Consider the following 25,380-nt stretch of genomic DNA (forward strand, 5'->3'; position numbering starts at 1 on the left):
AACAGAAAGAGGAAAACTGTTCATTTGTTTTAGCTGAGATGTTTTGGTTTGGCTGTTTGTATCTTTAGGAAAAATAATTAAAAGGTTGGGAATGTCCAGACTGTTCTATCTGGAAAAACAAAACAAGACAAAAGGCAAGAATGCTGAAACTGCAGCTGGGAGCTCGCTGGGAGCCAGGAAGGTGGCAGCAAAAGCAACTCTCATCTCTGAGGTGCAACCAGGGCTGCGCTGAAACAGCCTGCGCTGACTCAAACGAAGCAAATCAGGGCGCTGCTGGCACGAAAACGCTTCTGCAGACAAACCACAGGGAGCAAAAGAGCAGGGAGAGGTTTGGGACAGAGGGTAGGGAAGAGGGGCACGAAGCCTTTTGCCGGGGAGCGCCTGGGGAGCCGGCAGCGCCGGCGCGAGCAGCTGCCCCACGGGGCGGACACGGCCCCACGGGCGGCTCCGGTGCAGGACGCAGCTCTGTGGGCTCTGCCGCAGGACACGGCCCCATGGGCGGCTCCGGTGCAGGACGCGGCCCCACGGGCTCCTCCGCGGGCTCCGCGGCCGGCGCCGTGCCCGGTACTCACTGGATCACGTCGGCGATCCCGGGCGCCGCGGGTTGGCAGCCGATCCTGCGCAGGTGGCAGCGCCCGGGGTGCTCCTGCTGTCTCTGGTGCGATGCCATCTCAGCAGGTTTGGGGGTGAAGGCCTGAGAACTAGACAAAAACACACGTCCGTGACCGAGCGCGCAGGAGCGGTGCCGGAGCCCCACGCTCCGCGGCCCGGCTCCGTCCGGGAGAGCCCTGCCGCCACGGGGACGGCCCCCGCCGAGGACGCGGGGCAGCCCGCCCTGGTAAACATATCGATTGGCTCTGCTCGAGGGAAATGCAACTGCTCCTGTTGCATTTCCTGCCGAACAGGAGCTCGCGGCTCAGCTGCAGCAGGAGGGCGGCTACGAAGCAACCGCACGTCGAGGGAGGCTGCTGGAGCAAACACAACTTTGCAGGAAAAACCGCCACGAGCGGGGAACGTTGCAGGGAAAACCGACACGAGCGAGGAACGTTGCAGGGAAAACCCACACGAGCGGGGAACATTGCAGGGAAAAAAGGCTACGAGCGGGGAACGTTGCAGGGAAAACTGACACGAGCGGGGAACGTTGCAAGGAAAACCGACACAAGCAGGGAACGTTGCAGGAAAAGCTGCCACAAGCAGGGAACATTCAGGAAAAACTGCCACAGGCAGGGAACGTTGCAGGAAAAATGACCCCAAGCAGGGAACATTGCAGGAAAAATCAGCCCAAGACGGGAATATTGCAGGAAAAATCACCCCGAGCAGGGAACGTTGCAGGAAAAAAAGGCTACAAGCAGGGAACATTGCAGGAAAAACCGCCATGAGCAGGGAATGTTGCAGGAAAAAAAGGCTATGAGCAGGGAACATTGTAGGAAAAAAAACCTACCACGAGCAGGGAACATTGCAGGAAAAACTATCACAAGCAGGGAATGTTGCAGGAAAAACGTCACAAGCAGGAAACATTGCTGGAAAAACATCACGAGCGGGGAACGTTGCAGGAAGAACCACCACAAGCAGGGAACGTCGTGGGAAAAACCGCCACGGGCAGGGAACGTTGCAGGAAAATCCGCCACGAGCAGGAAATATTGCAGGAAAAAAAGCCACGAGCGGGTAACATTGCAGGAAAAACTGCCCTGAGCGGGGAACGTTGCACGAAAATAACCGCCACGAACAGGGAACGTTGCAGGAAAAAACGCCACAAACACGGAATGTTGCCGGAAAAAAAGGCTATGAGCAGGGAACGTTGCAGGAAAAGCCGCCACGAGCAGGGAACGTTGCAGGAACAGCTGCCACGAGCAGGGAACGTTGCAGGAACAGCCGCCGCGACCAGACTGCATCGCTCCCGTGAGCCCCCGCTCCAACTCTCCCCCGTCCCGCTCCTTCAGGCAGCCCTGCCTGGCCAAACGCAGAGGCAGCCAGGAACGGAGGCCCCTTCCCGCGGAGCACCATGGCATCCCTGGCATCGCCGCATCCCCCAGCAGCACTGCATCCCCCGGCAGCACCGCAGCATCCCCCGGCAGCACCGCAGCATCCCCAGGCAGCACCGCATCAAACCCCGACGGCGGCACCAGGCTACGCTCCGCTCCTCGCGCTCCTTCCATACCGAGCCCCGCGTAAAGGAGGAGGGTTCCCTTTGCTCCAACAGAGCAGAGTTGTTGGCGCCTGCCAGTACCTGCTTGCAGTTACTTTCCAGTTCCTGCACGTCCTCCTGCACCCAGGGCACTTCCCGCCCGTCGCCGTCACGGCAGAGCGGGACTTTCTGCATGACACAACCGTACAGACGCGCCGAGAAAACGAAGCACCGCGAGCACGCGCGCCGGCCGCGCGGAGGCGGCTCCTTCTAACCAAGGGGCTTTCCCCTGCCTTCTCCTTGCAGCAATCCACCTATTCTAATAAAAAGTCACCTGAGAAAGACCACTCTGCGGTCAAGAATCTCCTTATTTCTCCTGTACGGAGGAAAAGCAGGGAAAGCAGTGAACAGTGTTCTCCCGATTCCAGAAGATATTCCAGACTCCCAGGGGTATTTCCAAGCATCCTGTCACTGCCGTGCCCGGCGCTGAGGCCCTGCTGATGCCCCAGGCCCCAGCTGGCCCTACCTGCTGTTTTCGAGAACATGGGCATGTTTTTCTGGGGGTTCTTGGAAAGTCTCCCGCGTTCCTGCAGGCAGCACAACCTGCCCAGTGTCCTGTGCCGCAGGAACAGCGGGAAGGGAGCCCACAGCTTTTCAAGGAGGAAAACAGTCCAGGGCCTGAACTGTCCCTGGGGATGGGGAGCAAAGGGAGGAAATAGCGCACATCAGCCCTAAAACACGAGTTGTGTTGAAACTGCATTGTGAAAAACCCACGGACACACTGAAAGTGCCCCAAAACGCTGGAAATGGCGTTTCACCTGCACGAGGCCGCGGAGAGGAGAAGGGCTGCTGGCCGGGGCTTAGCCCAGCCCCACAGCTCCTAGAAACGGGCGGTTTCCAGGAAGCTCCGAGAACGAGAAACCCACATCCTCCTCACGCACCGGAGCCCCACGTCCTCCCTACATCCTCCCCATGCCGCCTGGGCCCCATATCCGACCCACATCCTCCCCATGCCCCTCGGACCCCATGTCCTCCCGACACCCCGGGGCTGCACCCCGAGGCGGCCAGGCCACGTGGCAAGAGCGGAAGCGCTGCCCACGCTGTGTCAGCGGTACCGCTGCCTGGATCTGCCTGTGTGCCAGTGGTACCACAGGCCGGGTCCGCCTGTGCGTCAGCGGTACCATGGGCCGGTCCGCCTGTGCATCAGCGGTACCACTTGCAACCCGTGGTGCTCCGTCCCAAGGGCGCCGGGACGAGCGAGCTGCAAGCGATCGGCTCTGGATCCGTCCCGGCTCCCGCGGGGCCGGCCCGGAGCGCGCGGGAGCGCGCGGCTCCGCACACGGATCCTGCGGCCACACGTGCTGAACCCATGGGCACTGTGCGGCTGGGGACAAGGAGCCAAGGGGGTCCCTGGGGACCCAGAGCTGCTGGCGGGGGGCTTCTTTTGGGGGGGGGGGGCTCCCCCTCTTGGGATCCCACTTTCCTGGGATCCCTGCAGGGTAAAAGGGGTCTCCTGGAGGTATCCCATGGGGGGGACACCCCATTAGGCAGGGATGGTTGGGGGGGTGGATCCTGTGACAAAGACACCCCCTGGGACAGGACCCCCCAGGGGCAGGGCCCCCTTCGAAGCAGACAGGCGGGAGGGGGGCACACCCTTCCCAAAGAAAGGCTTTCTTGGAAGGGGAGGGACACCCTGAGCAAGACCTCCTGCGGAGGGACCCTTTGGGGCAGCCCCGCTCCCAGGACGGGACAGGACAGACCCGCCCCTCCCCCCCCCGCCCCGGACGGGACGGGACAGGGCAGATTCTCCTAGAGGGGACGGGACGGGACGGACCCCCCTAGAGGGGAGGGGAGGGGAGGGGAGGGGAGGGGACGGGACAGACCCCCCGGACGGGACGGGACGGGACGGACCCCGCGCGCCTCCGCTCTCACCCGCCGCCTCCGGGCGCCGCCGGCCTCCCGCGCTCGCCGCGCCGCGCGCCAATCAGCGCTTTGCCCCGCCCCCTCGGCCGGCGCTCATTGGCCGGCGGCGCTTGGCGGGAGGCGAGCGGCGCCTCCGGGTCTCGCGCGCTGCCGCGGAGGCCGCCCCGGGGCCTCCCCCGGGCCCGTCCGCAGCAGGCGGCGGCGGCGGGGCCCGCGCTGGGCGCCCCCCACACGTTACGAGCGATAAAGCAGCGTTTATTGACGCGTGGTCGCGGCGGCGGGCGCTGCCCTCAGCGGGGGCGGTGCGCGCAGGAGAGCGCGGGGAAGAAGTGCCGCTGCAGGCGCGGGTCGGGCACGGCGAGCGCGCGGCGCGCGCCCCGCTGCACCGGGAAGGGCGCCGGGGTGACGCGCGGCAGCGGCAGGCGCACGGCGCGCACGAAGCCCCGCGGCGGCGGCCGCAGCTGCAGGGCTGCGGGGAAGCGCGCGGGGCTGCAGCGAGGCTGCTGCGGGATGCAGCCCCACGCGCCTTAGAGCGGGTTCCTGCAGGAACCAGCACGTGAAGGGAACGCGTCGCCCAGCGGAGACCACGGAGGGGCTGAGCCTGACAGGGAGCATGTCCCCAGCACGGGCACCTGGAGCGCGTGGCACAGGGTCCCCCCCACCCTGCGGAGCTGGATGGGCAGCTCCTTTCTCTGCGCAGGGACACCCAGTGCCCCCATCCCGTGCCCGGGTTGTCCCCCCAGGGCACTCGCATTGCCCGTGGGCTGCAGTCCTGGCACTGGCAGCGAGCGGCTGAGCGAGTGCCCGTGCCCTTCCATCCGGCCCTTCGGACAGTGCCGGGTCCAGCAGCGTTTGCGCAGCACCAGGACCCAAATGCACTGAGCCCAAGGCCACCCAGGGCTGGACCTTTCCTGAAATTGTCTGGGCCGGTTGCACAAGGAAGGAAGCTGGGGGTGGTTGGCCATGCCCTCCAGTGCTCAGCAGGGCTGGTCTGCGCGCAGACGGGGACCCTGTGCTCCGGGGAAGAGATTCCCGCTCCGCCAGCAGTGGGAGTGGGGTCTGCAGGGTTCCCTAAGGGGGCAGCGCCGGCTGCGGTGGGATGGGGAGACCCAGCACAGGCCAGAGGAACCGCCTGGGACAAGCAGAGCCTGGAACACCAAGCCTGGACACGGCTCCAGAGGGAGCCTGGAGCCGCGCCGTGGAGGGGACCGGCACTTACGCGGCCAAGGCCTCCGTGGCGCCCTGGTGCCTCTGGGCTGCGGCGCGGCTGTGCTCCTAGTGCGGAAAGAGCCGTCACCCTCGGGCACTGGAGCCGGCGCTCGGACACCGGGGCGCCCGGCTGCAGCCACAGCCCTGGCCACCACTGAGACGGCACCCGGAGCAGCCACATGGCTCCACAGCCGCGCTCCAACACAGGAATATCCCCCATCGCCTGGGTCCAGCCCCAGTGTGCGGGCAGCTGCGGCAGCGCTCACCTCGGCAGCGAGGCCGGCGGCGGCCGCGCGGCCTCCTCTGTGCGCGCCGGCTGTCCCGGCGCCGCCGCGTCGCTCAGCTGGTTCGTGGCGATCATGTGGTTGATGGCGTCGATGGGCTGCGGTGGTGGCAGGGCCCGGCGCTCGCTGCGTGCAGCACCCCGCGCCTGCACGAGGACACGGGGTGAGGGCGTCCCGGCACCAGGACACCCCGCGAGCGCATGCGCAGCGGCACGGGGACGTGGGGCGCTCGTTGCACTGCTGTGTTCTGGGCACCAGGCCCCTGTCCGCAGCGCGTCTGACCGCGCGGTGCCGCTCACCCGCCCGCCGCCTGCGGGAGCGCCGCGCGCGGACGCCTGCCGACCGGCCTGCCTGTCGCGATGGGCCTGCAGCAGAGCAGAGCAGAGCCGGGCAGGGCGGGCGGCTGGGGCACCGCTCCGGGGCTGGGCGCGTGCAGGGGAGCACCTGCAGCACGCGGCGCGCTGCAGCCAGCGCGCGCAGAGCCCACCTGCAGCACGCGCACGGCGCGGTGCAGCCAGCGCGCGCAGACGCCCCGCAGCGCCGCCTCGCTCGGTGCCGCTGCGCCCCACGCCTCCAGCTGCCGGCAGAAGGCGCCGTGTGGGTCCTGCAGCCCCAGCTCCTCGAGGTGCCTCCGCACGCGCTCCCTGCGCCACGGCACAGCGGGTCAGCACCGGGCCGGCTGCGGGCAACGTGCCCGGGAGGCCCCCAGCCCCACGCACCGCCTGCCGCGCGGCGCCCGCGCGTAGTAGACCATGAGGTGCAGCAGCACGTCGGCGGTGCCCGCGCGCAGCGCTGCCAGCGCCTCGAAGCAGCCCAGCACCAGCGCCGCCTCCGCCTCGTCCTGCGCCGGGGCAGAGGGTGTCATGAGCGCAGGCACACGGGGCAGGGCCACGCGGGCACCCCAAGCGCTGCCCACTCGCCTGCGCTGCAGGAGAGCTGCTCCGGGCGAGCAGGGCGAGCAGGGCCGCCCGCAGCTGCCGCAGCGTCGCCGACCGGCAGAGCCCGTGCAGGGCGAGCAGGGCCTGCAGCGCCAGCGCCTGGGTGCCAGGCTCCGCCGAGAGCAGCTTCTGCAGGAGCCTCCGTGCCAGAGCGTCCACGCTCGCCCGTTCCGGGGAGGCCTGCGGGGAGCCCACGCGGGGATGCTCCTGCTCCGCAGCACCCTGGCATCCCGCAGCACCCCAGCATCCCGCCTGCAGCATCCCAGCATCCTACCCACAGCACCCCAGCATCCCACCTATGGTGCCCCAGCATCCCGCAGCACCCCAGCATCCCGCCTGCAGCACCCCAGCATCCTACCCACAGCACCTTGTCATCCTGCAGCACCCCGGCATCCCACAGCACTCGGCATCCCACCCATGGCATCATGGCATCCTGCAGCACCCAGCATCCCGCCCATGGCACCCGGCATCCCGCCCGCAGCACTCGGCATCCCGCCGCTGCAGCCGCCCCAGAGCACAGAGCAGCGCGCACGGCGGGGCCGGGGGACACGGCCAACCCGCCCGCGCTGACGCGGCACCCTACACCCTGCCCGCCCCGTACCGCCAGCTCGGCGCTGCAAAAGAGCCGCTGGAACCACTCGGTGTCCTGGAACTGCTGCACCAAGGGTGGCAGCGGCCTCCGCGCGAGCGGGGCCTCCGTGGGCGCAGCCTCCTCCGGGCCGGGCGCTGTGTCCTGCAATGCGCGGGGCCTGAGCTCGCAACAGGGCAGCCCTCCCAGAGCGAGGCTCCCGCTGCCCGTTGGCTTCCCTCCCGGAGCCAGGATCCCGCACAGGGCCCCGAGGGAAGGGGCCGTCCCACCCCGGAGCAGGGATGCAGCAAGGACAGGACAGGTTGTGGCCAATGCTGTCACCAGTGGGGCCAGCGCAGAGCGCCCAGGCTCTCGAGGTGACTCTCAACCCCGAGGCTGCCAGGGCTGCGGTGCCAGCGGCAGCAAGCGCAGGGCAGTGCCCAAAGTGCAGAGAATCTGGAGCAGTGAGCGGGGACAGCCCAGCCCGGGGACCTGCGGTGGCCGCTGTGTCCCAGTGGGTCCCGGTGCCCCCTCACCTCCTCCGGGCGGTCCGGGGCGGCAGCAGGCGCCTGCTCAGGGGGGCGCCTGCCCGCAGGCTCCACGGGCGCCGCGTCCTGCAGGGAAGCCAGGGGGGAATCGGGCTGCAGGGTGGCACCAGCTGGTGCCGCGCTCCCTGCTCCGCTGCGGGCCCTGCTCACCTGCAGTGCGGGCGCCATGTCCTGCGGGGAGGCCGGGGGGGAGCCAGGCTGCGGGGTGGCATCGGCCAGCACCTCGCTCTGCGCTGCACCGCGGGCCCCGCTCACCTGCAGCGCGGGCGCCACGTCCTGCAGGGAGGCCGAGGGGGAGCCGGGCTGTGGGGTGGCACCAGCTGGTGCTGCACTCCCTGCTCCGCTGCGGGCCCCGCTCACCTGCAGCACGGGCGCCACGTCCTGCAGGGAGGCCGAGGGGGAGCCAGGCTCCCGGGTGGCCCCGGTTGGCGCCGCGCTCCCTGCTCTGCCACGGGCCCTGCTGCCCCGCGGCGCAGGACCGGGCGCCGCGTCCCACAGCAGAGGCTGCTGCTGCCGTGTGGACACAGCGAGGATGGTCGCAGGGGGAGGCCGCAGAGACGGCGGCGCCTGTGGGAGGCGGGAGGGTGATGGGCACCTGGCCCTGCTGCCACGGGGCCCTCAGCGGGGACAGGCGTGCGGCATCGCGGTGCCACCTCCAAGGGCTCCTGTCCTGCATAGAGGCGCAGGTAGCGCCTGAAGGCCTCGTCCCGCAGCGCCGCCTCTGCCACGCGCGCCGCCCGCAGCCGCCCGTCGCGCAGCCGCAGCAGGTCCTCGTCGCGCGCGCGCAGCTGCGCCAGGGCCTGCAGACAGGCACCGCGGGCACCACCAGCACCCAGGACATGGCCCTGTGCCCTGGCGCTCCGAGGAAGGGGGACCCGCCACCGGGGCACCTGAGACAGGAGGATGGGGAGAGCAGGGACACCAGGACACGCTGGCAGACACGTGCCAGGGAGGCAGGAGCCGCCTGGGGACATGGGCCATGTCCCACCCTGTGCCGGTGTCCCAGCAGGCTCCAGTCCCCCAGCCGGGTCAGCGCTCTGCCACCGCAGCTCTACCTGCCGCTTCTCCTCGTCCTCTGGGTCCTGTCCCTCTGCGGGGCTGCCGGGTGGGCTGGGGACCCGGCACCCCGTCAGGGCACCCAGCACCAGGCCCGGCGGTTCCCTGTCCCCATCCCGGCCCATGCAGCACCTGGAGCCCTGGCGCGGCGGCTCCTCGCAGGGCTCGCGGGGCGGCTCGGGCACCTCGGGCGGCTCCACGCTCAGCACCTGCGGGGCAGCGCAGCGGGTGAGAGAGGCTGCGGCTGCTGCAGGGCCCGTGGGGACTGCAGGGCGTGAGAGGGGCCAGGGCCATGGGCATGGCAGGGGCTGCGGCACCATGCGGGCCTGCGGGAGGTGAGAGGGGTCGGGGCTGCGGGGGCTGCAGCTCTGTGGGGGTGCCCAGCGCCCACCTTGCGCAGGTAGCGCGTGGGCAGGTAGGCGCTGCCGGGGATGCAGCAGAGCTCCTGCTCGATGCCCAGCAGCAGATCGCCACGGGCGTTGCCAAACGCCAGGCTCTCGGGGATGGCGTTGAGGTGCAGGAGCCTGCAGGGACGCAGGGACGGCTTGGGGCGGGCGCGCGGGCAGCGGCCTCAGCGTCCCCGGGCGCCTGTGCCGCACCGCAGCAGCCGGTTGTGCTTGTCCCAGATCCTGACGGTGCCGTCGCAGCTGGCCGAGGCAAAGAGCCCGAGGCTGGGGCAGCAGCAGAGCCCTGGGGGCGGCGGTGGGCGGTGGGCGCAGGGCGGCGGGCGGCCCTGCCTCGCGCCCCGGCCCGCGCCCTACCCGTGACGCGGTCAAGCGGGTCGTGGTGCACAGGGTGGCGGCGGTGGGCGCCGCACGGCAGCTCCACATGCAGCACCGTGTAGGCGCAACGTGCCGGCTCCTGCAGCGCTGCGGCCAGCGTGGCGCCGCGGGCGCAGAGCCGCATGGCGGGCAGCGGGACGGCGAAGGCGCGCAGCGGCGCCAGGCTGTCCTCGGCGTAGGGTGCCACGCGCCACTGCCGCACGGCGCGGTCGGCGCCTGCGGGCATCGCGCTCAGCCGCACGCCGGCCCCGTGCCTGCCTGGCCCCCCGGCACCGCTCACCTGCCGAGAAGATGCTGCTGGCGCCGGGCAGCGCGGCCAGCGCAGCCACGGGGCCGCCGGGGTGGGCGCGCACGGCGCACTGCACGCGTGCCGAGAACCACTGCAGCCGGCACAGCCCGCCGTCCGCCAGCCCCGCGAAGAGCAGGTGCCTGCAGGCACCAGCGCTGCAGCCGCGGGCCCTGCACGGGCACCACGCGCGCCCCGGGCCGCCCTGCGGCGCTCACCGGTTGCGGCCCGGCTGCTCCAGCGAGGGCCGGCCCCACGCGGGCAGCTCGTGGCCCTGCGCCCGCGCGCGCGCCCAGGCCTCCAGCGCCTCGCCGGGCTCGGGCACGTGGCTGTAGAGCAGCAGGCAGCAGGGCGGCGCGGGTGCCCCGGCGGGCAGCACGTTGGCGCGCTCGGCCGCAGCGGCACGCGCGGTGCCGGCGCGCAGGATGCGCCCGTCCTCCAGCAGCACGAAGAGCGTCTCGCGGGGCAGGCAGTACTCGGCCTGCAGCGCCCGGCACGGCGGCACCAGCGGCAGCGTGGACACCGCGCGCCCGCTGCCCGCCTCCAGCACCCAGACACCAGCCGTGGGGCACAGGCACACGGCGCGCGGCGGGAAGGCGCCGGCGGCCGCGGGGCCCAGCTCCGGCGTGCGCAGCCCGGCCACGGCGGCGCCCAGGCGGGCGAGCGGCCGGTAGAGGCGCTGCCAGCGCCAGAGCTGCACGGTGCGGCCGCCAAAGGCGCACACGAGGTGCCCGGCCGTGCGCAGCCCCGCCACGGGCGCCGCCGCCGCCACGCGCCCCGCCACGCGCCCCGGCGCTGCCGCCACGCTCCACGTGCGCAGCGTCCCGTCAGCTGCCGCCGACAGCAGCAGCGGCGCCCCGGGTACGACAGCCAGCGCCTGCACGGGCCCTGCGGGTGACGCAGCAGTGACGGCACTGCGGGGTGGCCCTGCGGCCGCGCTGGCCCCGCTGCCGCTCACCTGCGTGGCCCACGAAGATGCCCTGCAGCAGCCAGGCCGCGTCCCAGAGGCGCACGGTGCCGTCAGCAGAGCTGGTGGCCACGCAGCCAGCAGCCTCGCAGTAGGCCACATCGGTGACAGCCCTGCACGGGAGCACCGTGAGTGCCGACAAGGGCAGCACAGGCCACGCAGCACTGCAGCGGCAGCGCGTACCTGCTGTGCAGGCGCGGGTGCCAGGCGAGCAGCGCCGCGTCGTGCAGGCTGAACTCGGCGACGCCGCAGCCACAGGTGGCGAAGCAGCGCTGGGGCCCGCGGGGGCTGGTGTCGGCGGCCAGGTGGGCGAGCGCGCCGGGGGCGGCGAGGCCGTGGCGGGAGGCTGCCTGCAGCCGCAGCTGCGCGCCGCCCGGGCCCCAGCCCCACAGCTCGAAGGTGCCCGCGGCGGCCACGGCCACGCGTGGTGGCGCCGGCAGCAGGAGGCAGCAGCGAACGCTGGGGGCCGGCGCGCGCCACAGCGGCTGCAGCCGCGGCCCCAGCACGAGCAGCCCGGCCGGCCCCCAGGCCACGTAACGCTGCAGCGCGGGCGCATGCAGCAGCCCGGCCAGCGGTGCCGGAGCCGCGCGCAGCCTCCGCACGCGCCCGTCCTCGCGCCGCTCGTGCAGGCGCCCGCGCACGTCCAGCAGCAGCAGGCGGCCGCCGGCACAGACCACGTCGCGCAGCGGCTGCCGCAGGGTCACGGCGCCCGCAGGCCGCAGCCCGTGCGTGAGCTGCGGCGGCGCCGCCTCCACCCGCTGCAGCCGCTGCGCCACCTCCGCCAGGTTGGCCCGCAGCAGTGCCCAGAGCTGCGGGGCGCTCCGGGCCGGCGGCGCCTCCATCCCGCTGCGGTGCCTTCCTCCTCCTCACCAGCTCCCTGCGCCCGGGAGGTTTGTGGCACAGGAGGGGACAGACCCGACCGGCTCTGAGCCGAGGGGCTGCCGGGACCCGGGACACACAGGGATGCCCGTGGCGCTGCCCAGGCCCTGCGGAGCCGCCCATGCCAGTGCTGCCCGTTGCCGGGGGACGGTTCCGTGCACGGCCCCGGGATGCCGGGGGGAGGCAGCATGGGAGCCCCCCACCACCCGCGGTGTCCCCAGGGTGGTGCCCCCCGCGCAGCGCCAAGGAAGGGGCAGCCGTCACCAAAACCCTTTATTGGTGCCAGGAGGCAGCACTGCCGGCACCCCCAGCCCCATGGCGGGGGCCAGGGGAGCCTTGGGCGCACGGGACAGCAGGACGGATGGGACGGGGCAGTGGGGCCAGGAGGGGCTGCTGGGTGTCCCCGCTGCTCCCAGCGCCAGGCCTGCACGGCCCAGTCTCAACAGACACCGGCTCCAAGCGGGAACAGGCCAGGAGGAGCCGCTGCTGGAGCAGGGAGAGCTGGTGCTAGGGGCGGCTGCGGGGCCAGAGGAGGTGGCCCTGCGCTCCAAGGAAGTGTCACCCTGTGCCCTGAGGGAGAGGGACGGGGCGGGGGTCACCCTTCCTCGGAGCCCTATGCCCCGAGGTGGTGTCATCCTGCGCTCCAAGTGGCCCCATGGCTCTGGAGCAGGGGCTGGGCCGAGGTGGCCAGGCCGTCGCCTACGCCTCGGTGCCTGTCGCAGTCCCGCAGTGGCCCAGGGGACACAGGGCCCCGGTGGGGAGGAGAGGAGGGGGACGCAGTCAGACCGCAGGGGGGGGCTCCCCCGCAGCCCCCGCTGCCCCAGTACAAAAATAAACTCTGCGGCGCCGGGGCCGGGCGAGCGGCGCAGCGAGCGCCCCAGCCGCTGCCCAAAGTCCCCAAGGGTTAAACCCCGGCAGCGGGGCGGCCGCGTGACGCAGTCCAGTGCCCCGGGCCGGGCTCGCACCAAGGGCCCGGCGGAATTACAAACAACAAAACAACAGGAGTCAAATGGAAACCCCGGCAGAGCGGAGCGGCATCAAAGCAGCCTCCCGGGGAGACCGGGCGGCTCCAGCAGTTCCCGGGGGCGCAGGCCGGGCCCCCCTGTCGCCAGGGACATGGACGGGCGGGCGGGCGGCATGGGCCAGGCCGGGCTGTAAGGGAAGGTGAGGCGGGAGCCCAGCGGCGCCGCGAGGAGGTTGCGGGTCAGTGCAGCCAAGACGACGAGCGATAAAGTGCAGCAGAGCTTCTCGGGGCGGCGCGGGCAGCGCGGGCGGCGCCGGGAGGCCTCTCCAGTGTGTGGACGCGCCGGGGCCGGGGGCGGCGCTGGTGCTCACATGCAGATCACCTGCAGCCTGCGCGGGAGGCCGCGGTCAGCGCTGCACGGCGGCGCGCAGCCCCGGCGGCCGCAGCCCGCGCACGCACCTCTCCTCCTCGATGCTGCCGCCCTCCTGGTCGCCCCCGTCCCGGCGCTCCTCCGCGTCCTCCTCGCCCAGCTCCATGTCGAGCTCGGTGCCGGCCTCCGGGCGCGGGTACGTGGAGCCGCTGCGGGGAGGAGCGCCGCAGGGTCAGGGGGACAGCCCAGCCCATCCACGGGAAGAGCCCACCCACAGGAATGACACATCTGTGGGAACGGGGCGTCCACGGGGACGGCGCCACTTGGGAGCCGGGCGCTGAGCCCGACGCAGAGCTGCTCAGCTTGTCCTTGAGGACGAGGCACATCCCGGAGGAAGTTCCATCCTCGCCCCCGTGCTCCCCGGGCTCTTGAGCGCGCGGCTGCCGCGTCCCAGCCCAGGGGCCGTGGCGGTCCCTGCCCCACAGAGGCAGCTCTCTCACGGTGCCGCGGCTCCTGCAGGTGCTGCAGGTCTCACCTGATGGAGCGGCACGTGAAGAAGACGATCCTCTTGAGGCGCTTGTTGTAGAAGAAGTAGTTGAAGGACCAGAGGCTGCCGTCCTCCCCGAAGGGGTCCGAGTCCAGGTCAGGGTTGTAGCTGCAGGCCCGGCACGGTGAGGAACAGGGCTCCGGGCTCAGCGCCGCTTCCACCCCGGCCGTGGCACGCGGGGAAGGGGCACGAGGCAGGGGACAGGGCTGGGGGTCTCTGGGGTGGGGGTGGCAGCAGGCACCGATGGGGACATCCTGCCAGCAGGACAGTGCTCACCCAGCCAGGCACCCCACAGGGAACGTGGCCAGGGATGGGCCGGGAGGAGCAGGGCCCCTGGCCCACACAGAGGCCCAGAGGGGCCCCTCACCTGTAGATGTCACACTCGGCCAGGCAGATCTCCTCGTCCACCGCGTCCCACAGCAGTGGCTTGAGCGCCTTGAAGTCCTCGCGCACGGCCGAGAAGAGGCTGCAGTTGACAGCGTTCACCACCTGCGGGGCGAGGGGCTCAGGCGCTGCCGGCCGGGCTGTTCCTGCCGGTCCCCCCGGGTCCCCGTGCCCGGGAGCGCGCAGGGGCAGCGGGACGCGAGGCCGCAGCGCTCAGCCCCTTCCCGAAGCACCACAGGTGGCAACGAAACCCTCCCCGAGACCCTCCCCAATGCAGTTTGCAACCTCCGTGGGCAGGACCCTCCAGGGCGCTGCGGAAGAGGCAGCATCAGGAGCCCTCCCACCTCCTGCCAGGACACGCGGGGAACGTGCCAGGCTGCCCCCCACGGAACATCCCGGGAACGACGCCCCGTGGCCCTGGCACCAGAGCCCGGAGAACACGGCCCCGCGCGCCAGCATCGCGCTCCGGGCTCACGCACCCAGTTGAGGCTGGGCTCGCGGCTGAACTCGTGGCTCTTGGCCGCGCTGAAGTCGTAGTCGGGCCGGAAGGACTCGTTGAGCGTCGCGATCAGGTAGAAGAGGGTCTTGCGGCTGCACTTGTCACTCAGGGGGCCCTCCTCGTCACCGCTCTGGCTCTTGCCGAGCCTGGCACGCGGGGACTCCGTGAGCGGCCGGCGAGCGCCGCGTCCCAGGAGCCCGGCCCCGCTCGGACCCGGCGCCGTCCCACCTGTTGGGGCTGATGCCCGTGGTCTGGGGCGGCGACAGGGCCTCCAGCACGTGGGGCTGCCCCTCCTGGCAGAACTGCTTGAACATGTGCTTGTCGTCGCCGGCCATCTTGCACGAGTAGCTCTCGATCCTGCGGGGAGAGCGGCGCGCGGCGTCAGCGGCGCTCCAACGCGGCCCTTCCCTTCGGAGCGGGAGCCACCGGGACAGGCCCCTCCGACCTGGGCCTCCACACGGGCCCCGCGGAGGCTGCCGGGAGACCCAGCGGGCCCGGGCACCGCAGGGCCACCGTGTGCTGAGCGCGCCAGGCCTCGGCACCGCAGCTCCTTTGGGCCGAGCGTCGTGTCGCTCCTTCAGCCACCACGGACATTTCTCACCACGGACCCCCCAGCTCGTCTCTGTCACTGTTGCTTTTGGACGGGGTTGCCACAGTTTTGGACAGCAGTGAAAAATGAGTTCTTACACGGCATGAGTTACCTAGGGCTCTAGATAGGAACTAAGGCTGCCCCAAAGAAATGCAGACGTGCATCGGGCTGAGCTGCTGCAGGGCAAGCAAAGAGCACAGAAAAAAAAAATAGTGTCCAGCACACACCGAGAGCAACGCAGGTCATAAATCCAGCGGCAAAACGGAGCTGCCAACCAGCAAAGGAAAAGCAAAGGTGTGAAAATCTGCCGAGAGCCACAGGAAAATGAGCCCAGGTGGGTCCTGGAGCAGGGATGAAGGAGCAGGCGCCGCGAGCGCCGCTGTCCTGCGGGCGCAGAGGGCTGGGCTGCCCCCCTGCTGCAGCCGCCCAAACCACCAGATTCGGGACTCGGAGGAGCAGCCGACGCGGGAACAGGGCCTCGGGGCAGAGAAGTGTGTGCGACTGCTGTGATCGTGATGTCGCTGCTGCTGAGATCTCCTTGGAGAGGAGAGCTCAGCTACGACGTTGTTAACTTTTTGCAATAACAAAAGTCCAACCAAGACCAATGCTCAAGTCAGACTGCCGAGACCTCAGCTACAGCGGCAGCCCGGGGACAAGGAGCGCTCCTGCCATCGCCCAAAACAACTGCCCAACCCTGCCGACTGCCCTGGGTTTCCAAGGGGATATCCCGGCCCTGAGCAGCTGCTGGCTGCACTGGGACAGGAAGAACGTCCTGGCTGCCTGGGCCGGGCGGCAGCTCCCTCTGAACGTCTCCGTGGGCCCAGGAAAGGCGGGAGGAAGCCGGCCGGCTTCCCGCACGGAAAACCCGTGCGGAGCTCACCTGCCGATGATGTGAGCGTCTCCCGTCTCCACAGTCAGCTGGGAGTTTATTGCTTCAAAACTCGAGTTCTCCAGCAGCTTCATCGTTTTCGCTTGCGGCTCTGGAACAACTCACTGCACAACGGCTGCTGCACAGGCTGCAGCTCCTAGCAGAGGCATCAACAAACAGGAGATAATGAGGGATCAGGCGGGACCAAGCCGCTCCGTGAGGCTCCTGTGCAGGGCTGCAGCTGCCTGCGGGCGACAGGAACGGCCACGTCCGCAGCCCCAGCCGGGCCCCTCGCGCCGCCTGTAACGGGAGAACCTGGGAACAAGTGGCACGAAGCCGCGGCCCCTCGGGCTGCACAGGGACGGGCGCCTGTCCCCATGTGCCGAGGGGACCCTACGTGCGGGTGACAGCACCGAGGACAGCAGCAGCTGCCCCCTTCGGCCCTCAGCCAGCCGAGCCCTGACCAGGCTGGCCCCCAGGCCAGGACTTCCTGCAGGGTCCCCACACCGGCCCCTCTTCCCAGGGGTGGAACAGGAGAGCAACAGGCTCGAGAAGAGCCCCGGGACAGCGGGGAGGGAGGCAGCGACAGCACAAAGTCAGTGCCAAGGCGCAGGATGTGGGCAAGGAGCACGAGAGGACGCGGGGACTGCGGGGATCCTGCGAGGGGACACGGGGGACATGGGGGGATCCCGCGAGGGGGCCGGGAGTTGGACGGGGCAGCGGCTCCCGCTGGCAGGAGGGCACCGGGGCGCCCCGGCCGGTACGTGACACCGCACGGCGCGGCAGGGACGATGAGCGCCCCGGCTCGGGAGGCCCCGCAGGGTGCGCAGCGAGGGCCGGTCCGGGGCTCTCCCGGCGCCGGCGGAGCCGGGGAAGCTCCGCGCACGGGGCAGGCCCGGCGGAAGCGGCGCCGCCTCCCTCCGCGCGGGGCCACGGGCCGGTCCCGCGGGGCGGAGGCGGCCCGGGCGTCCCGGCATGCCGCGCGCGCCGCCTCCCGGCAGCCTCCGCGCCGCGGGCGGCCGCGGCCCTGTCGGCAGGACTACAGCTCCCAGCGTGCCTTGCGCCGCGGGGCCGCGGGCAGGCCCGGCGCGCCGCCAAGGGGCACGCTGGGAGATGTAGTCCGCACGGGCGCTCCGAGGTCGAGCGCGGGGGGGTGAAAGCAGCGGAAACCAACCTCCTAGTGCGCGCTGCTCCCGGTGCCGGCGGGACTCCTCGCGGGGGCGGCTCCTTCAGGCCCAGGGCGCTTGTAAAGGGAAGCTCCGCCGGGGAAAGCTCGAGGGGGGCGCGGGTGCCTCGGCCGCCGTCCGCCGCCGCGCGCCGGCCCGCCGGGCCTCCACCCACCTCGACATGGCCCCGACTAACGGGACGGCGCGAGCGGCTGGGCGCCACCTGGATGTCCCCGGGCGGGCGAGCAAGCGAGCGAGCGCGCGACCCTCTCCACTCGGACACCGGACGACAACAAGCGGCAAAGCCCCGCCCGCCGCCGCCGTCCCGAGCGCCCCCCGCAGCTTCCGCCTCCCCATTGGGCGGCGACCGCGGCGCTCCCCGCAGAACTCCGCTCCCATTGGCGCGCGGAGCTGTCAATAGCGGCCGCCGCGCCCGCCCTCCGAGGGGACGGCGGCTAACCCCGCCCCCTGGCCGGGACGCTCGGAGCGCTGATTGGCTGGCGGGGACAAAGACGCGGGGAGCGGCTGTCAATCACAGGGGCGCGCGCGGCGCCCCCGCGCGGCGCGGAGGGGTCACTGCGGAGGGGCGCGGGGCCGGGTCCCCCCGGGGGGCGCGGAGCCCGGGCCATCCCGGTGCACCGGGAAGGGGTGACTGCAGAGCTCGGATCGTCCCGGTGCACTGGGGAACTGGGGCTGCAAAACCCGGAGTGTCCCGGTGCAGAGGGAAGGGGTGACTGTAGAGCCCGGGCCGTCCCGGTGCACCGGGCTGCAAAGTCCGAATCGCCTCGGTGCACCGGGGAACTGGGATTGCAGAGGCCGGACTGTCCTGGTGCACCGGGAAGAGGATGACTGCAAAGCTCGGAGCGTCCCGGTGCACCGGGAAAAGGGTGCTGCAAAACCCGGGCCGTCCTGGTGCACCAGGCTGCAAAACCAGAAGCATCTCGGTGCACCGGGGAATTGGTGCTGCAAAACCCGGAGCGTCCCGGTGCACAGGGAAGAGGGGGCTGCAGAACACGGGCAGTCCCGGCGCACCGGGAAGCGGGGCCGCGGAGCCCGGAACGCTCCCGGCGGGGCGCGTTTCCCGCCGGTGCGCGCCCCGCGGGCCGGGCGGCGGAAGCGGCGGAGCGGCGCCATGGCGGCGGCGCCCACGGTGCTCATGTCGGTGAGCGTGGCGCTCGCGCCGCCGCCCGCGCCGGCCGCCACCCTGCGCCTGCAGCTGAGCGTGCAGCGCGCGCCGCGCCGCTTCCTGCTGGGGCTGCGGCACGGCGAGGCGGGCGGCGGCGCGGTGAGCGGCGGCACCGGGAGCGGCACCGGGAACGGGATCGGCACCGGGGGGCGGCGCGCGCGCGCGCTCCCTTGGGTGTCTCCGTGCTCGCCCTTGTGGCGAGTGGGAAACGCGACCGGAGGCGGGAGCAGCCGGGAGGAACCAGGGAAACCGGGAGCACCCGGGAGGCACCGGGGGAGCTGCGAGCAGCCGGGAGGAACCTGGCGATCCGAGAGTGTTCAGAAGGAACCGGGAGCAGCCGAGGGGTGGGAGGGACGGGGAAGAAGCAGGAGGGACCGGGGGAGCCGGGAGCAGCCGGAGGGGATGGGGGGGCAGGAGGGACCGGGGGAGCCGGGAGCAGCCGGAGGGATGGGGGGGCAGGAGGGACCGGGGGAGCCGGGAGCAGCCGGAGGGATGGGGGGGCAGGAGGGACCGGGGGAACCGGGAGCAGCCGGCCGGTGGTGCCCGGCCTCCCCTCGGCCCCGTTCCCGGAGGTTCCCGCTCCCATCCCAGCAGGAGCGGCCGCTCCGCTCACCCTGGGGACAGTGTCACCCGGGACATGGGGCTGTGCGGTGCGTGTCCCGCACGCGGGGGTCAGCCGGGAGCCGGTCCGGCACCGGGGCTGCGCCCACGGCCCCGCGGGCTTGGGAACGTCCCCGTGCTGGCACCCGTGTCCCTGCGGCTGCGCTTGTCCCGCCGTGCCCGAGGGCTGCAGCCGGTGCCGCCGCGCGGGCCGTGACCCAGCGGGTCCCGCGGTGACGCGCGGCCGCTCCGTGTCCCCAGAGCATCGCCGAGTACGACCTCAAGGACATCTCGTACGTGGTGCGGAGCCCCACGTGCCACGAGCTCACGGTGCTCGGCTCCCTGGACGAGCCCGTGCAGTTCAGCTTCGAGGAGGAGCGCGAGGCGCACAAGTGGTGGACAGTGGTGAGCAGCTCCCTGCGGGAGGTGCAGAAAGGTGAGCGCCGCCGCGGCCGGAGTTCCCCCGGGAGCCATGGGGAGCGCTCGGGTCACCGCGCGCCGCCAGCTGCTCCATGAGCCGGGTGACACTCGGGGACGTGCCGAGGCAGGTGGTGCCCCGAGCTGCCTTGCCAAGCGCCGGGCACCGCGTGCTGCGCGCGTGGCGCCCTTCGGGGATGTCCCCGCGCTGTCCCCAGTGCTGTGTCACTGCCCTGACCCGTCCCCGCTCCGCCGGCAGCCTCGGAGAGCAGCCACGCGCCGGCGCCGCAGGAGCCGGCCCAGCCCGCGGGCGCCGCCGCCGCCGAGGACCCGGAGGAGTCGCTGTTCTCCGAGCTGGGCAAAACAGGTATCCCGGGAGAAGGGGAGCAGGGACCAACCCTGCGCAGGAGCCCGGAGGAGCCCAGACCGCTGCTCCCCCTCCGTGGCGGCCGATGGGCTCGTGGGGGTGAAGCTGCTCGTGCCCGGCGCGTCCCCTCCCCCGGTGCCCAGCACGTCCCCCCCGGTACCCAGCACGTCCCCCTCGGTGCCGGCGCTGCTGCAGCGGCTCCGCGGCGCCCGGGGACGGTGCTCGCGGGCTCACGGCTCTGCCGCCCTGCAGAGGACCTGGCCACGCAGCTCAGCGAGGCCATCGAGTTCGGGGACGAGGAGGAGGCGTCGCGCTGCGCCATGGCGCTGGCGCGCCAGCACGCCGTGCTGCGCATCCTGCTGCGCGAGACGCAGTACCCCGGCGGCGAGATCAGGCGAGTGCCCAGCGCCGCGTCCCGCTGCGGCGGCGGCGCCGCTCCTGCCGCAGGGCAGGGAATGAGCGCGGGGGAGCGGAGCGTCCTGCACGGCCTCCCTGACTCCCGGAACGGAAGGCTGGGAACGTGGGGTGGGATACGGGCTGGCGGCACCGCGGGGCTCATCCCCTGGCCGAGCCCGGGGGTGCGGGAACCCCCCTCGGCACGGAGCAACTGTCTGGGCAGCCTGGAAAAGCCTCCGGGGGCAGCCGGAGAGGCACGAACAGCTGGCTGGTGTGGAGGTGGCGGGATAAGGGCTGGAAGGGGTCGCGCTCGGGAGGCAAGCGGCGAGTCTGGAGCTCCCAAGAGCGGAACAAGCTTGTTAGGTAGGAGGGAATGGCCTCATTGGGATTGATAACGGGCTGGAAGGTGGGAAAGCCAGGTCAGAGCAGGGCCGGGCACCAGCAGAGCGCGGTGCCAGCGCGGCGCAGCCAGCGCTGAGGCCTCTGCAAGGAGAGGGCTGGGTGGGAAAGGGCTGTGACGACGGAGGTGCCAGCTCCGCCACCGGAACAAACCCGGGACAGCTGCAGAGTGCCCGAGTTCTGGAAACCTGGCATAGTGTGGAGTTGGGGAACGGGGGATCCGCCGGGTGAGAGCATCGCCGGGCTCTGACGCAGCCGTTGGATCTCTGGAAATGGTCAAGGGCTGCAGCAGCATCTAAGGACCCTTGTGGGATAAAAGTCAAAGGGATTTTTTTTGGGACAGTTCACGTGAGTCCACAGTGCCCACCATTGCCAGGGGTTGCAGAGGCTGCAGGAATAGACACCTTGGAATAGGGACTAAACAGGAGGACAGCGGGTCCGGAGTGACCCCTAGAGCCGAGGCTGGGCCCTGATGCAGGATGAGGCCGTCGCCGCCCTGCGCCAGTGCCTGGGCCTTGGTGTCACTGCTGACACTGCCCTGGCCACGAACAGCCGGCGCAGGGTGACATCCTGTCCCCGGCAGCTGCTGGCGTCTCTGACGGCAGCTCCGTCTCCCACAGCATGAGGGTCGTCGTGGAGGACGCCACGAGCTCTGCGACCGTCGTCCTGCGGGTCCACGCACACACGACCATCGCGGCGCTCAAGCAGCAGGTGCGGGGCGACGGGCCCCGGCGTCACCCCCGGCTCAGCGCAGGGGCTGCGCGGGGAGATGGGACAGGCTGCGGATCCCGGGGCTGGTGGCACGGGGATCTCGCTCCTCCTCCCCCGCTGCCCCTCTGAGGCTCTGGGCTCGCTCGTGGCAGCCGGTTGGCGGCGGGGCTGCGGGCGCCGCGGCGCGGCGCTGAGCTCGGCGCGTCCCCGCGGCGCAGGTGTTCGAGGAGTTCGGCTTCCACCCGCTGGTGCAGCGCTGGATCATCGGGCAGTGCCTGTGCGCGGACGAGCGCACCGTCTCCTCGTACGGCATCCGCCGCCACGGCGACACCGCCTTCCTCTACCTGCTGCTGGCCAAGACCGTGGAGCTCTCGGAGCAGCGCTACAAGGAGGACCAGGCGCGCCTCATGCTCAGCTTCTCGCTGAGCGATGACGCCGGCGCGGCGGAGCGGCGCCGATGCAGCACCCTGCCCAGCGCGGCACCCACAAGAGGTCTGGCCCGGCCGCGGGCGGGAGGGAGGGCGGCAGCCCTGGCTGCCCCGGCGCGGCCCTGCGCAGTGCTGGAAGCCCCTGGAGCGGCACACGAGGGTCCCGCGCGGCGCAGGGTGGCCCCATGGGCAGCCCAGGCTCTGCCGCGTGCAGTGATCCCGCCCTGGCTGCGTGTCCCCGCGTGGGGTTCAGCACCCGCATCCCGGTGTTGCCCTGCAGCCGGCAGCAGCAGCAGCAGGAGGACGGACGTGGGTGACATCAGCCACCACCTGGACATGCTGCAGATCACAGAGCCCTTCGGCAGCCACCCCGGAGACGCCCTCGCGAGCACGGGGCTGCCCTCGCCCGTGCAGGTAAACGCGGCCGCTGCCGGGGGCTCCTTCTCCGGGCCCCCTGCTCCCCTCCTGGTGGCTCTTCCCTACTCCGGCAACTCCCACGTGTGCTCTCCAGCCCGGCTGGTCGTGTCCCAAATGCACCTTCATCAACAAGCCCACGCGGCCGGGCTGCGAGATGTGCAGCACAGACCGCCCCGCCGACTACGTGGTCCCCGACAGCTACAGGCCCGACGAGACGGAGCTGTGGCGCATGCAGCAGGAGCAGGAGGGGATCCTGCAGTACCAGCAGGTAACGGGGCTGGCGCTGGGAGCTGCTGCTGCTCCCCTGCCCTTGCACCGGGCAGCTGGGGCCGTTCTGGAGGCATCTCCTGGGCAGCGCAGGAGCCCCAGGCAGGGGGCACAGAGCCCCCCGTGCAGCACCGAGGGGCTGCGCAGCCCGTTCCCCTCTTCCCCTCGAGTGTCGGGGGCACCCAAGCAGGTTCTGCAGCGCGAGCGCAGCACGTCCCGGCCGCGGGGATCCGAGCGCAGGGAGCAGCGACTCGTGGCGGGACGGGGAGCCGGGGCCGGTGCCAGGCGCAGCCTCCTCCCTGCGCAGGAGCTGCTGGCTGCGCCGCGCTCAGGCGTTCCTGCGCCCCAGCAGCTGCTCCGCCACGCGCGGGGCTCCCGTGGGAATGCGCGGGGCTCCCACCGGAATGTGCGGGGCTTCCAGGGGAAGGCGTGGGGCTCCTGCCAGAATGCACGGGGCTCCCACGGGATGTGCAGGGTCCCTGCTGGAGTGTGCGCAGCTCCCGTGGGAGTGCGCGGGGCTCCCGTGGGCCCTTCCCGCGCTGGCCGCGGGGGACGTGACCCTGTGATCGCCGCACGCTGCGGACTCGGGCCCATCCCACTCGGCCTCTGACCAACCCTTCTCTTCCGTCTTCTCTCTCCCGCGCTGGGATGCCGCTAGGAAAGGGCCAGGCGAGAGGACGGCTCCGCCGCGCACGGCCCCCTGGGCTTGGGCTCCTTGGATGACTTCATCCACCTGTCCTCCGAGTTCTGCTAGCCGCCCCGCTGCGCCGCCCCACTGCGGCCCGAGCGCCCAGCCGGGAGCAGCTGCCCCCGGCTCTTCCCTGCATGCCTGGGATGCTCCCGGGGCACTGGTGGCGCGAGCGGCAGGGTGCGGGTTGGGAACACGGTCCCAGTGCCTGGCCCGGAGCTCTCCAGCGGCAGCGGGAGCAGCCCGCGCGCCCCAGGCCATGGCAGCGAGGGCGGCTGTGCCAGCCGTGCCCTCCTGCTGGTTCGATGATGCCGCGCGAGGGCCGTGGGGCAGAGCGGCTCCGTCCTCTCCACGCCGCCGCGTCCCGCTGCTCCCCGGGGACGGGAGCGCAGGCCCCGCCGGCACCTCGGAGGGGTCCCACTTTACCGCAGAGCGCTGGGTCCTGCGCGATGGGGCTCTGCGGTGCCTGTCCCGGCCGCTCGCGCAGGCGGCAGCGTCGGGCACAGGCTGCAGCGAGCGGGGCCGCCCGGGCCTCCCTGCGCTGCCGCGCGGCGCCTCTTCCCTCATTAAAGCCTTGTCCCCAGCGCCTCTGCCGTGTCCTTGTGCTGGCCTGTGCCGCGTGCCCTCCCCGTCCCTGCACTGCACCACGTCCCTGCGCGCGGCGGTGGCTCTGCCCCACCGGGGGTGTCCCCAGCCCCTGGGGACAGAGCGGACGCTGGCGGCTGTGGCAGTGCCCGGGCGCCCCGTGTGGTTGCAGCAGGGCCGCTTGGCCCCTCCACGGTTCATCCCCGCAGGCACTGAGGGGCAGTTGGAGCTGGAGGGGGTTGGAGCAGGTGGGGGCGGCTGCGGCCGGGGCGCCCCGCGCTGACCGTCCCGTCCCATCACAGGCGCTGGAGGCCGAGCGCAGGAGCAACCTGCAGCAGCTGCTGCAGCTGGAGCAGGAGGTGCTGGTGCCCAACCAGGCGGTGCTCGAGTGCCGCATCTGCTACCAGCAGGTGCCGGCGGGCGCGGGGGTGCTGCTGCGCGAGTGTCTGCACAGCTTCTGCAGGTAGCGCCGCGGCGGGGGGCGCGGGGGCCCTCCCCGCGCCCGCTCACGGCCGCCCGCCGCAGGGACTGTCTGCGCCAGGTCATCGCCTACAGCGAGGAGCCCGAGGTGGCCTGTCCCTTCCGCGACGACTCCTACGCGTGCGACGGCCACCTGCAGGAGCGCGAGATCCGCGCGGTGAGTGGGGCGGGCGCGGGGCGCGCGGGGGGCGCGCGGCCGCGCTGACGCGGCGCCCGTGCCCAGCTCCTGTCCCCGGACGAGTACGGGCGCTTCCTGGAGCGCGGGCTGGCGCTGGCCGAGCGCCGCTCGCAGGACAGCTTCCACTGCAAGACGGCCGACTGCCGCGGCTGGTGCATCTGCGAGGAGGAGGCGCGCGAGTTTCGCTGCCCCGTGTGCCACGCGCTCAACTGCCTGCGCTGCAAGGTGGGCCGCGCCGCGATGCCCCCGCGATGGCACCGTGCTGCCACCCGCGGTGCCCCGATGCCCCTGCGATGCCCCCGCGCTGCCCCCCCGCGATGCTGCTGCACTGCCCCCTGCAATGCCCCCATGCCGCCACCCGTGGTGCCCCCCTGATGCCACCCGCACTGCTCCCCACGGTGTCCCCGTGATGTCCCCCGCGATGTCCCCCGCGCTGCTGCCCATGGCGCCGCTCAGTGCCTGCCCACGCCCAGGCCATCCATGAGGGCAAGAGCTGCCAGCAGCACCAGGAGGAGCTGCGCGCGGCGGCGCAGGACGACGCGGCGGCGCAGCAGACCAGCGCCATGCTGCAGGTAGGGCCGGCGGCGGCAGCGGCGCGCGCGGGGCCGTGTGCGGCAGCCCCGTGACGCCGCGGCCGCCGCAGACGCTGGTGCAGCGCGGCGAGGCCATGCGCTGCCCCACGTGCCTCATCGTGGTGCAGAAGAGGGACGGCTGCGACTGGCTGCGCTGCGCCGTGTGCCACACCGAGATCTGCTGGGTGACCAAGGGGCCGCGCTGGGGGCCCGCGGTGAGCGCCGGCGCTGCCCCTTCCCCGCGGGTGCCGGGGCCGAGGCCCGGCCTCACCCGCCGCCTCCTCGCAGGGCCCCGGCGACACCAGCGGCGGCTGCCGCTGCAACGTCAACGGGCAGCGCTGCCACCCCGAGTGCCAGAACTGCCACTGAGCGCCACGCGGGCGCACCGCAGCCCTCGGGGTCCTGGTGTCCCCCGGCGGCAGGGACAGCTGCATCCTCGTCCCCGTGCGGAGCCCCCCAGCGGCGGGGACAGCCGCGTTCTCATCCCCGCGTGGAGCCCGGGCTGCCGCAGCCGGCAGCGCCAGGCTGGAGCTGGAGCCCCGGGCGCTGCAGCAGGAGCGGCTGTGGGGCTCCGGCCTTGGGTGCTGCATGTGGGGGGCGCAGGGGGGCAGCCAGGGGCCACTGCGCCCTGTGGGGCCCTAATAAAGTGCCGTGCCCAGGTGGTGCCACTCTGCCCCCCATCATGTCCCCAGTGAAGTGCAGTGCCCACGTGGTGTCGCTCCGTGCCCACCGTGTCG

At 71.8% G+C, this 25,380-nt stretch overlaps 3 protein-coding genes across 3 annotated transcripts in view; 1 reads left to right on the forward strand and 2 right to left on the reverse strand.

Moving 5' to 3' along the window:
* Window positions 1–670, reverse strand: part of LOC104580510 (uncharacterized) — a 29,651-nt gene extending 28,981 nt beyond the window's left edge. The window contains exon 1 of the mRNA XM_088537110.1: window positions 573–670. Within this exon, the coding sequence (XP_088393236.1) occupies window positions 573–670 (98 nt within the window). The remainder of the gene's footprint in view (window positions 1–572) is intronic.
* A 12,226-nt stretch (window positions 671–12,896) lies between these two features.
* MAF1 (MAF1 negative regulator of RNA polymerase III) lies at window positions 12,897–15,933 on the reverse strand. Its single transcript, XM_088537124.1, has 7 exons — window positions 15,799–15,933; window positions 14,558–14,686; window positions 14,310–14,475; window positions 13,814–13,935; window positions 13,435–13,554; window positions 12,989–13,108; window positions 12,897–12,918 (listed from the first exon to the last, which is right to left on the reverse strand). The coding sequence occupies exons 1-7, from the start codon at window positions 15,879–15,881 to the stop codon at window positions 12,897–12,899; spliced, it is 762 nt and encodes a 253-aa protein (XP_088393250.1). The 5' UTR covers window positions 15,882–15,933.
* Window positions 15,934–18,084: 2,151 nt separating this feature from the next.
* Window positions 18,085–25,023, forward strand: SHARPIN (SHANK associated RH domain interactor). Its single transcript, XM_088537111.1, has 14 exons — window positions 18,085–18,237; window positions 19,000–19,174; window positions 19,415–19,522; window positions 19,775–19,916; window positions 20,938–21,028; window positions 21,247–21,520; window positions 21,737–21,870; window positions 21,968–22,141; window positions 23,716–23,876; window positions 23,939–24,050; window positions 24,117–24,296; window positions 24,545–24,643; window positions 24,715–24,858; window positions 24,932–25,023. Exons 1-14 carry the CDS (start codon window positions 18,085–18,087, stop codon window positions 25,010–25,012), a joined length of 2,028 nt encoding a protein of 675 aa, XP_088393237.1. The 3' UTR covers window positions 25,013–25,023.
* Window positions 25,024–25,380: the final 357 nt, after the last annotated feature.

Source organism: Tinamus guttatus, unplaced genomic scaffold (genome assembly GCF_059628265.1).
Source record: "Tinamus guttatus ecotype Peru unplaced genomic scaffold, ASM5962826v1 Tinamus_guttatus_pri_ptg000731l, whole genome shotgun sequence".
Lineage (NCBI taxonomy): Eukaryota > Metazoa > Chordata > Aves > Tinamiformes > Tinamidae > Tinamus > Tinamus guttatus.

Bases quoted from the DNA above. Each gene is read 5' to 3' on its own strand.
- MAF1 (XM_088537124.1), bottom strand. From the start codon at position 15,881: ATGAAGCTGCTGGAGAACTCGAGTTTTGAAGCAATAAACTCCCAGCTG. The intron at 14,687-15,798 runs GTGAGCTCCGCA...CTCTCCCCGCAG, and splicing joins GACGCTCACATCATCGGCAG to GATCGAGAGCTACTCGTGCA. The intron at 13,109-13,434 runs GTGAGACCTGCA...TCCTCCCCGCAG, and splicing joins TTCACGTGCCGCTCCATCAG to CGGCTCCACGTACCCGCGCC.
- SHARPIN (XM_088537111.1), top strand. From the start codon at position 18,085: ATGGCGGCGGCGCCCACGGTGCTCATGTCGGTGAGCGTGGCGCTCGCG. The intron at 19,523-19,774 runs GTATCCCGGGAG...GCCGCCCTGCAG, and splicing joins CTCCGAGCTGGGCAAAACAG to AGGACCTGGCCACGCAGCTC. The intron at 24,859-24,931 runs GTGAGCGCCGGC...GCCTCCTCGCAG, and splicing joins GGCCGCGCTGGGGGCCCGCG to GGCCCCGGCGACACCAGCGG.